General features: G+C 36.3%; 1 protein-coding gene across 1 annotated transcript in view; it reads left to right on the top strand.

Annotated features, from left to right (window-relative positions):
* The window catches only part of LOC145661188 (cadherin-86C-like), a 458587-nt gene that overhangs the window by 245217 nt on the left and 198419 nt on the right, over positions 1-14951 (top strand). Inside the window, exon 6 of the mRNA XM_081726639.1 lies at positions 3194-3334. Coding sequence (XP_081582765.1) covers positions 3194-3334 — 141 coding nt within the window. The remainder of the gene's footprint in view (positions 1-3193; positions 3335-14951) is intronic.

Here is a 14951-nt window from a genome sequence, read left to right as displayed (position 1 = left end):
AGATATTTTATTCCTGCCCAACTTATTGTTAATCAGGACGGCAAGAAAGAAACGGCCATATACTGTTAATAATTTACATACAAAATACGTCTTAGAAAGGAAATAGTATTCGTAATCTGCGTGCATGATAAGAATTCCAACCGATGAGAGTCAGTTTGTAGACTGGACAAAAATCATCCAAATTCTAGTAAGCAAAGTTTGTCTTGTCCCAAGATAGACCTATTTATAAAAATATCGCATAACCTAATCAAATACTCAAGTTTTTCACTGCCTCACCCACTTAATGCTAAAGAGGATAACTTACCACCAAGGACTTTAGTTCATAGTCGAAACTGCCTACAAGAAAATATCAGGACGTTTTGTCATCAAGTCAAGAACAAAGACCCGTAATAACACATTTTGATTATAAAAAAATCTATCAAGTCGTCTAAAAAGAGTTGAGCCTGTGGAGGACAAAATTGAGAAGACATTGTAATTTAAACATAATATTATGAAAACAATAGACACAATTTTGTTCGATGATTGCCATTTATTCGCCAACGCCATTATTCCGTCGCTATAATGCTCCTGTGGTTCCTCGCAAAAATTTGACACATAGTTCTCAAGGCATCTTTTGAAACTAACACCATTCAGGACGTTGATGGTTGCAGTTTGCGGGCTGCATTAATTAAGGGTCCTTAAAGATGAATGTGGTCTGGCGTTGTTAGCGAGGTATACGAAATCCCTTCTGTTGACCAGCTTATGCCATTTCTTTTGAATTGCTAGATGTACTCGCGGTAATTGTCGATAGTGCAGGCAGTCGATCGTTCTGTCCAGCTGCAATAGCTCGTGATGAAAGATGCTCTTCCAATCTCACCAAACGCACGGCATACTCTTCTTGGGCATCAATGCGGGCTTTGCCACATAGTGAGGAGGTTCTTCTTACTTCAACCCTAACATGTTTCGCTTATCGTTGTTGTGGGTTATCCAATATTCATCACTAGTGATAACTTCAGAAATGGCTCGAGTTCGTTGCGTTTTAATGAAGATTCACAGAAAGGAATTCGGTCGAGTAAATGTTTTTGAGACAGGTCATGTGGCACCCAAACGTCGAGCTATTATTTGTAGCCAGTTTTCTCTAAATGGCTTAATCTGCTTGGTGATAAACATTTAAGTCATTGGCGATGTCATGACTACTTACCTGCCGGTCACGATCAACTTTGTCCGAAATATCATCCACTTTTTCCGCGATTCTTTGCCTACTGCGAGGAACATCTTGAACATTGAAATTTTCATCATGAAAGTGACTGAACCATCGTTTGGCTGTTGCTTTTGATAACGTATTTTGTACATAAACGACTCGAACTTCTTCACGGCTCGAGCGAGGGAGCATTTGAACCTTTAGCGAAATAAAATTGTAAAATAATGCAATGTTTCTTAGCAAGTTTACACATATTCACGGCACAATACCTTATGTCTGATTATAAAAATTCCAACATTTTTTGTAAATTTACCAGCTTTAGCTGTCAACTGTCAAAGGGTGTTAGTCCTGACCCTCTGCATCACATATATATCCTGGGTTTAGGATACTAACGCCACCTCGTAAGCAAAAGGCTCAATACTCTTTACACTACCTGATAGTTCAAATTACTTCAGTAGTTTACATTTTGTATCTTTTCACTTTGTATTTAATAACAGCCTAATGTTGGGTCAGTTTAGTAATATTTAGTTTCTTACATTTTATTTTCTTAAGTGTATTGATCTTCAAATTTATTTGCGGCTGCGTCTATTGTATGAATCTCAAGTGGTTGTTTCAGCATTTCTCGAATGAGTATTAAACTGTTCTAGCGAAAGAAGGAATATAGTGTATTTAGGAATGACTGAAAATAAACAACCTACTGTGTTGGGCTGATATTTAACTCTGTATATCAATATCCAATAAATAAGTTAAATGTGTGGCGTAACTTACACCCTCGCACATTCGGAGTTTCGGAGAAGGACTTAGTTTAAGGGAGTCTGAATACTTTCGGTGGTTATTGATGCATGACGCAGATGATCATTTTTGCTGGAAAAGGGGCAGGTAGAAAAAACTATAGCAGTGAGTTGAATGTTGTGGCCTTCCAGTGTACAGTTCACAGATATAACGTAAGTTACAATGACGAGTTAAGCTACCCGTATCTAACATATACCTTCTGTTTTCACGAACCGGCGAGTAGAATTAATGATCTCCATTTGTTTATAAAAATTGTTCCTGCGGTCTTCTTACTCATGTGGATTACTAACAGAGCAGTAACTGTTATCTCAGAATAACTTTGCCTCGAATAATTGTTTCAATGATTTGGAAGTAACGCAAAATTTGCTACTCTCAACTTCGTTGGTATCGAAATGAAGATTTTACACATTCATCACTTCGTGATGCATGGAGATGGCTATATTCGCTACCTTGTGAGAGCATCAACGATATACCATGTCTAGATCCCCGATTGTTGAGTGAGAACTTTTACTTGTTTAAGTCCAGATAGGTCTCAATATAAGAAATTATATTAGAGTCTCGTCAGTTTCTCAGTAAAGGGGCAAAATCCTAAACGCTTTGAATCGCAACTCGAAGAGCGACAAAAATTCTCAGTTGTTTTACTTCCCCGCTTCTTACTTTAAATATTTTAATAAGGTTATCTAACTAAAAGGCGTAATTGATACTTGGAAAGAATGTGCCTACTTACTTTCCTTTTATACACAAGAATTAAAATAAGTTAATTCTTTTCTTTTATATTAAACGGCGTGACAAACATCTTGGCATTTGAAGGCGGCGCTACAAGTTCCCTTTAAATGCTGCTATCAAATGAGAGGCCAGCGGTATTGCCACATTTATTTTGTATACACATCCACGTCTATCCTCTGCCACCTGATCGCGCTGTAGTTCGTCCGCTTAACCATAGCCACACCCCTTAGAACTCGGCAACATCGCGTCAGAGCTTGCGTTTTATTCTTTTAGCTTAAATGCCAAGATATTTGTCACAGGCTTTAGTATTCTTGGACTGATATTTAACTCTGTACAGTATATCAATATCCAATAAATAAGTTGAACGTGTGGCGTAACTCTGGAAAATATTATTTTATCCTAAGAACTACATTTTGACATTATAGTAAAATATAACAATAGATTGCGCATATAATGGTCTGTTCTAAATACATTCATTCTTTTCTTTACATCTAGGATGCGTATGCAGATCCCGAAACCGACACAAGAAATATAGCTGGGTTTCAATTGGTCGTTGTTGTAGGGGATGTTCAGGACACGCCTCCAGTATTCTATCAAGCTCCACCCATCACACACTTAAGTCCTTCATTGGTTCCTGTAAGTAAAATCATATTCTTGTTAACTTAAATATTAGAATGTAATTTCTTTTAATTTTAAAAATATAGACAGTCGACGAGTTACGTAAACTGAACATACGTAAAGGACCCCGCTTAGAGCTTACAGAAATCCGATTTCCATTAAATTGGCTGGCATTGCAGTGTGTTATGTATTTTCGTCTCTTGATAAAAAGACTCAATGCGCATGAAGCCCGAAAACCACACGTTTTTGAGATATCCGCTGACTATTATCCACTTACAGGCATACACTCCTCGTAAACTGAAAATAATAATTAGGTTGACATTTTGTCTACGAACTATGAATGAGTTTCACTAAGGCATTGTAAGGTTTTTGGGGTCGCTGATTCCGAATCCAAGGTCCGTTGACCCCCATCACGTAAGGTTCAAGGTCATTTGAAGGTCAAATTGAGAGGGGACGTTGCCAAAATCTGAGCAAAAAGTACGTAAATGGTTATTTAGTAACTTGATCCGATTATGTCATTTTCTTTCGCGACAAGGTAATCTCTAGGTCATTGCAGGGTCATTTGAAGGTCAAACTTGAAAAACTATCGAAAAATCTAAAAACAAAATTATAGATAGGTTTTTGGGGTAGCTGATTCCGAATCCAAGGTCAGTGTTAATCGAATTTACCATTCATATTGACCATTTAGTTTTCCAATCAGTCATTTGCAGTGTCTTCTCCAATATAGATTTGTTCTACATCTCACATTTCATCATTCTTGAACTTCAACCTCCAGTATTTCATCTTCATTTCAATCGTTGTTCATATTACGATTACCAGCAAATTGTATGTGTTTTAGTAGAGCTCGACTAGAGTATTTAATGTGCTATTGATGTTAACGTAGACATACATATATAACATACATACATACACCCAAACACACCCATATACATACACATTTTTTGAAGTCAGTGATCTGAAAACCTTGCAGTAGGATCCAGTGAGATTCTTTGGAAATTTTTTCAGGTACCCTACAATCTTATCTGTGATTTTATTTCAGATTTTCTCGAAGTTTGACCTTGAAATGACCTTGCAGTAATCTTGAAATTAACTTGTCACGTCAAGGAAATGACATAATCGGATCCAGTGACTCAGTAAACATTTATGTACTTTTTGTTCAGATTTTTGCAACTTTTCCTCTCAATTTCACCTTCAAATGATCTTGAGCCTGACGTGATGGAGATCAACCGACCTCGGTTTCGGAATCAGCGATCTCAAACACCCTAGTATACTCTAGTGAGACTCATTCATACTTCATAGATAAAATGTCAACCTAATTATTATTTTCAGTTTACGAGAAAGCATATGCCTTTAAGTCGAAGAGAAATATATCATAAGTCGTGATTAGGAGGTGGAAGGTCCTAATTTTGAACTTAATCTTCAAAGTTCAATCGGATAATTTAGCCAAAGGTAAATAAATATATGAATGAATTTCAATAGTGTCGCCTTATACGTATGTTTTGTTACTGGTTAATTTTTATTGGACTTCCGAAGAGAAACATCAAAAGAATCTAATGACCGTGTCTATAGCGACAACTCCGAGTCACGATCCCTCTTCAGTTTTATTAGAAATAGGAAAGGGAAAAGCGAGGAAGAAGGTAGGAGAAAAGAAGGGAAAGGAGAAGAAGAGAAGAAAGGAAGAAGGAACTTGAGATGAGGAATTACTGGATAATGATGGAAATATGGTAAACTATATAATATGTGTAGTTATTGAAAAGGTGGTTCATACTTGAATGTTATTACTTGAGAATCAATTCTGAAGTGATCCCGAAGAGACAAATGTTCCTTCATACTGCTCTGACCTGGATCCAGGCAACTTCGCAAGTGGGAGTTGCCCTGACCCAGCCCAGATGATGAGAAGTTTTAATGTAATGGTTTGTCTGTTATTTCCGAATGTTGAATCACTTTTATCCAGTAGCTGAATTTCCATAATGGAGATCGAACACACATCTGAATTAGCCAAGGAAAGAAAAAATCAAGGTGATTTACATATTTTCAACAAATACAAGCTTTCGAGATTTTTTGAACAAATTGTCCTTATCCAAGCTCATCCTGTTGTTTTGGCCGATTTAGAAAAATTTAGTTATCTTTTATGACCTCGGTCATGAACCAATACACATATAATATAGTACTACACACATATTGTAAACACTATCGTCGTAAATCAGGTTTAAAAACTACTACTTAAAGTTAAATTTGCCATTCATTCAATGCACACACACATACATACAGGACAATGTATTGATATAGGTAATTCAGTTTTAAAAAATAAACTATAATCTAACTACAGTTGGTCAACATTTATTACATCTATTAAGAATTTAGACAAAGAAAATATTTATGACATGCAACTGAATACAGATATAAATGTATCGTTCCAGTATAATATTACATCAATGTAATATATATATATATATATATATATATATATATATATATATTTGATAGTAACAGAAAGATGAAAAATTATAAATTTTGATATATTGAGATGTAAATCTGAAAATCTAGTCACATTCTATGATATTTCGTATGAAAGGAAAAAAAAAACTTAAAATGATGGTTAAAAATGAGTCTGTATCTCATATGAAATGAAAAACAAACTAAAAGAAAAGATGATTCCACGAATCCTTTCTCGTACTTTCAGACGACCTTTTATATCACACGTTCGTAAGGCACCCTTTGGTGTCCATGTACCTAAATTCACTTTATTTAGATATACGCATATGAACTAGTCCTTATAATTTCTGACCAACACATATTCAGTTTGTAAACTTATTTATTTATACATTTTTTCATTCTCCAAGATTAAGGTAATAAAGTTTTGTCACTTTGTTATTCCATTTATTATCCCGTCCATTCACTAACACCTTGTATCACATTAGGTACACACAATTATAGCTATATTCGTATACTATAGACATATGACAATCCACAGCCAAATATACTTTTATATGCCGAAACAGGTGGCTTACTAAATATGTAGCCTAAGATATATCCCCAGACAAGTTTGTGTCCTCAAAGGGATTTTCATAAAGACAAGGGCTTTATAGAAATCCCACTACTCGCTATATCGGGTTAAATACAATTGGGGACTCCGACCCTACAGAAAAAGTCAGTGTGGTCTCTAATTTAGACTTTCTAAATAAAAAAAATTATCCGACCCCTTTGAAACTGAGAGAAGTTTCGAGTAAAGTATGGAAAAACTAGAATAAAGTCGACAAGATAGAAGAAATCCTAACAGGGATTCGTCAAAATTTAAAAAAATTAAATACAATAAATTTTGTACTAGTAAGTTGTTTGCCAAATTCTTACTAGTCTCTACCAGTCCGCAAGGGCGCTAACATTGAAGCGTCAACTAATTTCAAATACTATATCTTCATAATAAAAGAAGTGAAAATTTGTGGACATTGGGATTTTGAACGCTCTGGTACAGTAATACGAGATTCTACTGTAATAAACTTAATATATTATTCAATCCTACCCACTTTGTCACCTCTGCGAACAGTAATGAACTCGGCTTAGTAAGGTGACGTAAAAAGAATCAATGTTGCAGAGTACTATTGCGAATGTAAAACTGAACACGCGTATTTAAACTGTACTAAGTGGAGAAACGGTCATTCTGTTCTGTAGTTACATGGAAATTATTCGAAATCATTTGCCACATGAACACTACTTATGTCATCCGATCACAATAAAGAGTTAGTATATATAGTTACTAGTGAATGCCGAGAGACGAAGTGAAAATATAATCCATTATATTCACACAATACCCTTCCTTACACGAAATTCTGACGTAGTGGTCAGTGTTCGAAACGTTTATATATATATTGGAGAGGGGACATTGGTAGGAGTTTTACTTACCCGAGATTTTAGAACATATCGTCAGCTTGAGAAACATGATTTTTTCCTACTTAAACTGGATTATTTAGCTACATTTACAATGTATACACGACTCCAAAAGTGCATTACCACCTGCAATTCTCCCTTTCCTGCAATAGCAGGCAACCCAAAAAGCTCAGCGCTTGGGTTGGTTGCACATTCGAAAGGCGTTGGACCAAACCTCAATTTTGTTACAAATATATCAGTGTGGCAAACTGCAAATAAGAGAATAAAATAAATTGTTAAGACTTACCATTTTATTATCGTGATGGCAATGGATGACAAAAAAGTTACAAAATCATCTTACCTAAGCAGTTGAAGCAAGGTGAATGGTAAGAAACACACATAAGAGGAAAGCAGTTTCTTTCCTTTTCCAAAAGAAAATATCGTAAAAAAGAAAAATATTATATAATGTAAAGGTTTAATATAAAAGCCTAACGCCCCAAAACAAACATCCACACGACACAGAAAGAGAGAGAAACACAGAATAAGGAACACCAATGGCTTAGCTGACTAGCGGGCCTCTCATACAAGATAAAGAGATGGGACCCTAGTTGTAAACCTAATTGTTATAATAATAATAATAATTATTATTATTATTATTATTATTATTATTATTATTATTATTATTATTATTATTAAAAATCGTCTACTTTCCCAATCTCTGACCTACCTAAGAGCATGTCTGTATATAGCGGTCATGTGAGTACCTTTTGTCAATGAGTGGCCCTAAAGGTAAAAGGATGCAAATCTCTGAGAGAGAGGAACAAAAAAACTTTTTTATGATAAATTCCAGGGGAAAGTTCGAGGAATTGCTTTTGACGGGTGCTTTCTTGTTTTTCGGGACAGAAAATTGTATCGGCTAAGAAATTACAGTATATAATATTGCAAATTTGCAAGTGCATTTATTTACAATGCAATTTGAGGTAATAAAGAAATTGAGGACTTCGGGACAAACGACTTGTCAAGTCCAAAAAGTGAAACTATAAAGGAGATAGCTTCACAAGGATTTCTATTCATCTTATTTTCTTCAAACTTGGCACATATATACTAGACCGAAAATAAATGCACACATGTTTTTTTTTTTGTTTCTTTCGGAAAACAGGTTAAAGGAGGCAAAGGGTCCCTTTTAAAAAAGGGTACCTTTGATTTAAAAGGACCAAATTAAAGAAACGATACTCTGCCGATGCAAAGATGACTTCAAAGTACAAAATACCGGTTTTGAAGTTTTTTACAGAGAAGTTTTGCACAGGCAATGCTTCTTCGAAATGAGAAAGGACCCCGAACAATCTTTATGGAAATTGGATTTCGGTCGAATTGCTTGGAACCGTGTTATGTTGTAGATATTATGTTCCTGAGAAAAAGTCTCAATGGACACAACCAAAAATCGTTGGCCGTTTGGCCACCATGAGGCCACTTTCTTTAAAAAAGCCGAAGAAAACGACATTCGAGATTTTGGACAAAAATACTAAAACCGTGATGTTGTAGATATTGTGATTCCGAAAAGGTCCTAACGGCCACAACCACCAAACACTGATATTTGGCCACTACAGGGCTACTTTTTGAAAACAGCCAAACATAGTGATATTCTGGATTTCAATGAAAATCAGCAAAACTGTGATGTGTTGTAGATGTTGTGATCCTGAGAAAAAGTCTCAATAAGCACAACCACCAATCACTGACCGTTTGGTAACTACAGAGCCACATTTTTGCCAACAGCAGAACTTAACGTTATTTTGGATTTCATAGCAATTGCTTGAAACGGTGATATGTTGTAGATATTGTGATTCTGAGAAAAGGTCTTAATGAGCAGAACCACTAATCACTGATCGTTTGGCCACTACGAGGCCACTGTTTTGAAAGTAACCGAAGATGGCGATGTTCTTGATTTCGGTAAAAATGACTAAAACTGTTATATGTTGTAGATATTGAGATTCTGAGTAAAGGTCTTAATGGGCACAAACACTAATCAATGACCGTTTGGCCACAACGAGGCCACTTTCTTGAAAGTAACCGAAGATGGCCATGTTCTGAATTTCGGTAAAATCACTGAAACTGTGATATTTTGTAGATATTGTGATTCTGAGAAAAGGTCTTAATGAGCACAACCACTAATCACTGATCGTTTGGCCACCACGAGGCCACTATTTTGAAAGTAACCGAAGATAGCCACTTTCTGGATTTCGGTAAAATGACTGAAACTGTGATATGTTGTAGATGTGGTAATTCTGAGAAAAGGTCTTAATGGGCACAAACTCTAATCAATGACCGTTTGGCTACAACGAGGCCACTTTCTTGAAAGTAACCGAAGATGGCCATGTTCTGGATTTTGGTAAAATCACTGAAACTGATATTTTGTAGATATTGTGATTCTGAGAAAAGGTCTTAATGAGCACAACCACTAATCACTGATCGTTTGGCCACCACGAGACCACTATTTTGAAACTAACCGAAGATGGCGATGTTCTTGATTTCGGTAAAAATGACTAAAATTGTGATATGTTGTAGATATTGTGATTCCGAAAAAATATCCTAATGGGCACAACCAATAATTACTGACCGTTAGGCCACTTTTTTGAAAGTAACGGAACATGGTGATGTTCTGGATTTCGGTAAAAATGACTGAAACTGTGATATGTTGTAGATGTGGTGATTCTAAGAAAAAGTCTTAATAGGCACAACCATTAATCATTGACCTTTGGCCACTACAGGGCGACTTTTTTGAATGTAACGGAACATGGTGATGTTCTGGATTTCGGTAAAAATGACTGAAACTGTGATATGTTGTAGATGTGGTGATTCTAAGAAAAAGTCTTAATAGGCACTACCATTAGTCACTGACCTTTGGCCACAACCAGGCCACTTTCTTGAAAGTAACCGAAAATATTGATGGCCTGGAATTCGGTAAAATTGACTGAAATTGCGATATGTTGTAGCCATTGTGATTGTGAGAAAAAGTCTTAATGGGCACAGCCAATAATCACTGGCCGTTTGGACATGACGAGGGCACTTTTTTAAAAGTAACGGAACATGGTGATGTTCTGGATTTCGGTAAAAATGACTGAAACTGTGATATGTTGTAGATGTGGTGATTCTGAGAAAATGTCCTAATGGGCACAACCAATAATTACTGAGCGTTTGGCCACTACAGGGCCACGGTGATGTTCTGGATTTCGGTAAAAATGACTGAAACTGTGATATGTTGTAGATCTTCTGATTCCGAGAAAAGGTCTGAATGGGCACACCCACTAATCACTGACCGTTTGGTAACAACCAGACCACTTTCTTGAAAGTAACCGAAGATGGTGATGTTCTGGATTTCGGTAAAAATTACTGAAACTGTGATATGTCGTAGATGTTGTGATTCTGAGAAAATGTCCTAATGAGCATAACCAATAAATACCGAGCGTTTGGCCATTACCGGGCCACTTTCTTGAAAGTAACGGAACATGGTGATGTTCTTGATTTCGATAGAAATGACTGAAACTGTGATATATTGTAGATATTGTGATTCTGAGAAAATGTCCTAATGGGCACAACCAATAAATACTGAGCGTTTGGCCATTACAGGGCCACTTTTTTAAAGTAAGGGAACATGGTGATGTTCTGGATTTAGGTAAAAATGACTGAAACTTTGATATGTTATAGATCTTGTGATTCCACGAAAAGGTCTCCATGGGCACACAAACTAATCACTGACCTTTGGCCACAACCAGGCCACTTTCTTGAAAGTAACCGAAGATGGTGATGTTCTGGATTTTGGTAAAAATGACTGAAACTTTGATATGTTGTAGATCTTGTGATTCTGAGAAAAGGACACAACCATTAATCACTGACCGTTTGGCCACTACAGGTCCACTTTTAGGAAAGTAATCCAAAATATTGATTTTCTGGATTTCATTAAAAATGACTGAAACTGTGATGTTGTAGATATTGTGATTCTGAGAAAATTTCCTAATGGGCACAACCAATAATTACTGACCATTTGGCCACTACCGGGCCACTTTCTTGAAAGTAACGGAACATAGTGATGTTCTGGATTTCGATAGAAATGACTGAAACTGATATGTTGTAGATCTTGTGATTCCGAGAAAAGGTCTCAATGGTCACACATACTACTCAGTTTCCGTTTGGCCATTACAGGCCACTATCTTGAAAGTAACCGAAAATGTTGATGTCCTGGATTTCGGTAAAAATGACTGAAACTGTGATATGTTGTAGATTGATGATTCTGAGGGAAGGTCTTAATAGGCATAACCACTAATCGCTGACCATTGGCCAGAAGCAGGCCGCTTTCTTGAAAGAACCGAAAATATTGATGGCCTGAATTTCGGTAAAAATGACTGAAACTGTGATACGTTGTAGATATTGTGATTCTGAGAAAAAGTCTTAATGGGTACAGCCAATAATCACTGGCCGTTTGGACACTACGAGACCACATTTTTGAAAGTAAGCTAAAATGGTGATGTTCTGGAATTAGGTAAAATGACTGAAACTGTGAGATGTTGTAGATATTGTGATTATGAGAAAATGTCCTAATGGGAACAACCAAAAAATTACTGACCGTTTAGCCACAACCAGGCCAATTGAAAGTAACCAAAGATGGTGACATTCTAGATTTCGGTAAAAATGATTGAAACTGTGATATGCTGTAGATATTGTGATTCTGAGAAAAGGATTTGATAGGCACAACCACTACTCACTGACCGTTTCGCCACTACAGGGCCAATTTTGGAAAGTAATCGAAAATGTTGATTTTCTGGATTTCGGTAAAAATGACTGAAACTGTGATATGTTGTAGACCTTGTAATTCTGAGAAAATGGAACAACACCTAATCAGTAACCGTTTAGCCACTACAGGGCCACTTTTTGGATAGTAATCGAAAATGTTTATGTTCTGGATTTCGGTAAAAATGACTGGAACTGTCATGTGTTGTAGATCTTGTGATTCCGAGAAAAGGTCTGAATGGGCATACCCACTAATCACTGACAGTTTTGCCATTACAGGGCCACTTTTTTAAAGTAACGGAACATTTTGATGTTCTGGATTTAGGTACAAATGACTGAAAAGTGATATGTTTTAGATCTTGTAAGGTCTCCATGGGCACAGAAACTAATCACTGACCTTTGGCCACAACCAGGCCACTTTCTGGAAAATAATCGAAGATGATGTTCTGGATTTCGAAAAAATAAAACTGTGATATGTTGTAGATCTTGTGATTCTGAGAAAAGGGCAAAACCACTAATCACTCAACGTTTGGCCACTACAGGGCCACTTTTTGGAAAGTAATCGAATATGTTGATTTTCTGGATTTCGCTAAAAATGACTGAAACTGTGATATGTTGTAGATATTGTGATTCTGAGAAAATGTCCTAATGGGCACAACTAATAATTACTGACCGTTTGGCCACTACCGGGCCACTTTCTTGAAAATAACGGAACATGGTGATGTTCTGGATTTCGACAGAAGTGACTGAAACTGTGATATGTTGTAAATCTTGTGATTCCGAGAAAAGGTCTCAATGGGCACACACACTAATCAATTTCCGTTTGGCCATTACAGGTCACTTTCTTGAAAGTAACCGAAAATGTTGATGTCCTGGATTTCAGTAAAAATGACTGAAACTGTGATATGTTTAAGATATTGTGATTCTGAGAGAAAGTCTTAATGGGCACAGCCAATAATCACTGGCCGTTTGGACACTACGAGATGACTTTTTTGAAAGTAAGCTAAAATGGTGATGTTCTGCATTTAGGTAAAAATGACTGAAACTGTGATATGTTGTAGATATTGTGATTCTGAGAAAATGTCCTAATGGGTACAACCAATAATTACTGACCGTTTGGCCACAACCAGGCCACGTGAAAGTAACCAAAGATGGTGATATTCTGGATTTCGGTAAAAATGACTGAAACTGTGATATGTTGTAGATATTGTGATTCTGAGAAAAGGATTTAATAGTCACAACCACTATTCACTGACCGTTTCGCCACTACAGGGCCAATTTTGGAAAGTAATTGAAAATGCTGATGTTCTGGATTTCAGTAAAAATGACTGAAATAATGGAGTGTCAGTGGGTCAATTGGATTAAGATTTTTAAGTGGGTTGTGGGTCAACAGGATATGATTCACTGCGACACACAACCCACCGTGACCCACTTTGACCAAACAATCCATTCTAACCCACGCTGACCCACCGAACTACTGTGACTCATCAACCCATTCTGCTCAGTGCATTGTAGACAGCTTCTTCTGAGCACTGGTGAATTTGTCTACGTTTTACTTTCAAAGCCTTCTTTTTTCTTCTTTTTCATTTGTTTCTATCGAAGAAAGAACTTCAGGAACTCTTGCAGAACTTTAGGAAATTGATCATATTTGCAATTGTAATAATAGCAATAGGACTTACTTCTTGACTTTTCAGACACAGCCTAAGAGTTTTTAGAGGAGCTAACTACTGGTTTTATTTTGAATCACCTATAATGTCTGAATTATTATATAAAAATTTAATATAACTATGTATATGTGATCATCAACATCAAAGTCAACTGAAATGACATTTGGCATATACATAGTTAGGCCCTAATCTCAATATCACTTTTTAAAACTCCCTTTTGTTGGGGGGGGGGGTATTTTCAATATATAGGATTTATTTCTAAAAATAATCGAAAACGATCGATATTAGTTGACGTCCTAATATTGATATTAGGCAGTCCTTGATATGAACCACCGTGACTGCCATGATATAAATTTAATTTCAACTGCTTCTTCAATGTTCTTCTTCTTTTTAGTTTTTACTTTCTATGGCTAGAGTCGAAGGTGAAAAAAATATGTTGTTCAGAAAATGCTGTTTACAATGCAGTGAGCAGAATGGGTCATGGTGGGTGATGGGTCGCAGTGGGTCACGGTGGGTGGTGGGTCACATGTTGTTGACCCACGTCCCACTCAGAAAACTCGACCCACCGACCCACTGACCCACTCACCCACTCCAACTCTGGTTAACGTTTCGGCGTCTGGAGTAAACAAGTTCTGCCAGGGGAACTTTTTTCTTTCAAAATATATTTTTATATGTTCATATTTATTATTATTATTAATTACTTTCTTGTATTTTTTCCTACATTATCTTAGATTAGTGACCGCGGTTTAGGACAGATTATGTAAAGTAAATAGATTATAAAGTAATAGATTATGTAGTTATGTAAAGTCAAATACAGTTATGTATGTTTACATTTTCGTTTCTTTCTTTCAAAATGCACTCCTATCTGTTCACGTAGTCCAAACGTAGGCGTACACCTCTGTATTGATCAACTATAACATTCTAGTGTATGAGTTTATTTGCTTCGGCTCTTCTGAGCTTAAGATGTAAGTAAAAACATATTAAGAACAAATAATAAAGAAACTAAGTCTACCTGATGGATAAAAATAAGAAATTATATAAAATGCAATGAGCTGATCAGTACGGTACTGTATACGTACTTTTGGGCCACCCTGTATATTATTAATAATTTATTTTTTGCATTTAATAATAACTAGCTGAAAATAACCACTTTTCGCATGGGTAAGATAAAATATCTATGTAAACAAACTGAACAACGAAACGAAAATATATCGGTAATTTTCTACTACTTTTACATATCGCGGGAAACGCCCCCTGAGACCCCCTGGTTCAAAATTTAAAAAGAACGCCTCTGGCTCCCAAGCGATGGGAGCTGTATTTAG

The sequence above is a fragment of the Thermobia domestica genome, chromosome 1 (genome assembly GCF_964235325.1).
Source record: "Thermobia domestica chromosome 1, izTheDome1.hap1.1, whole genome shotgun sequence".
Lineage (NCBI taxonomy): Eukaryota > Metazoa > Arthropoda > Insecta > Zygentoma > Lepismatidae > Thermobia > Thermobia domestica.
Note: the sequence above shows the minus strand (reverse complement) of the source record. Positions and strands in the feature narration are given on the sequence as shown.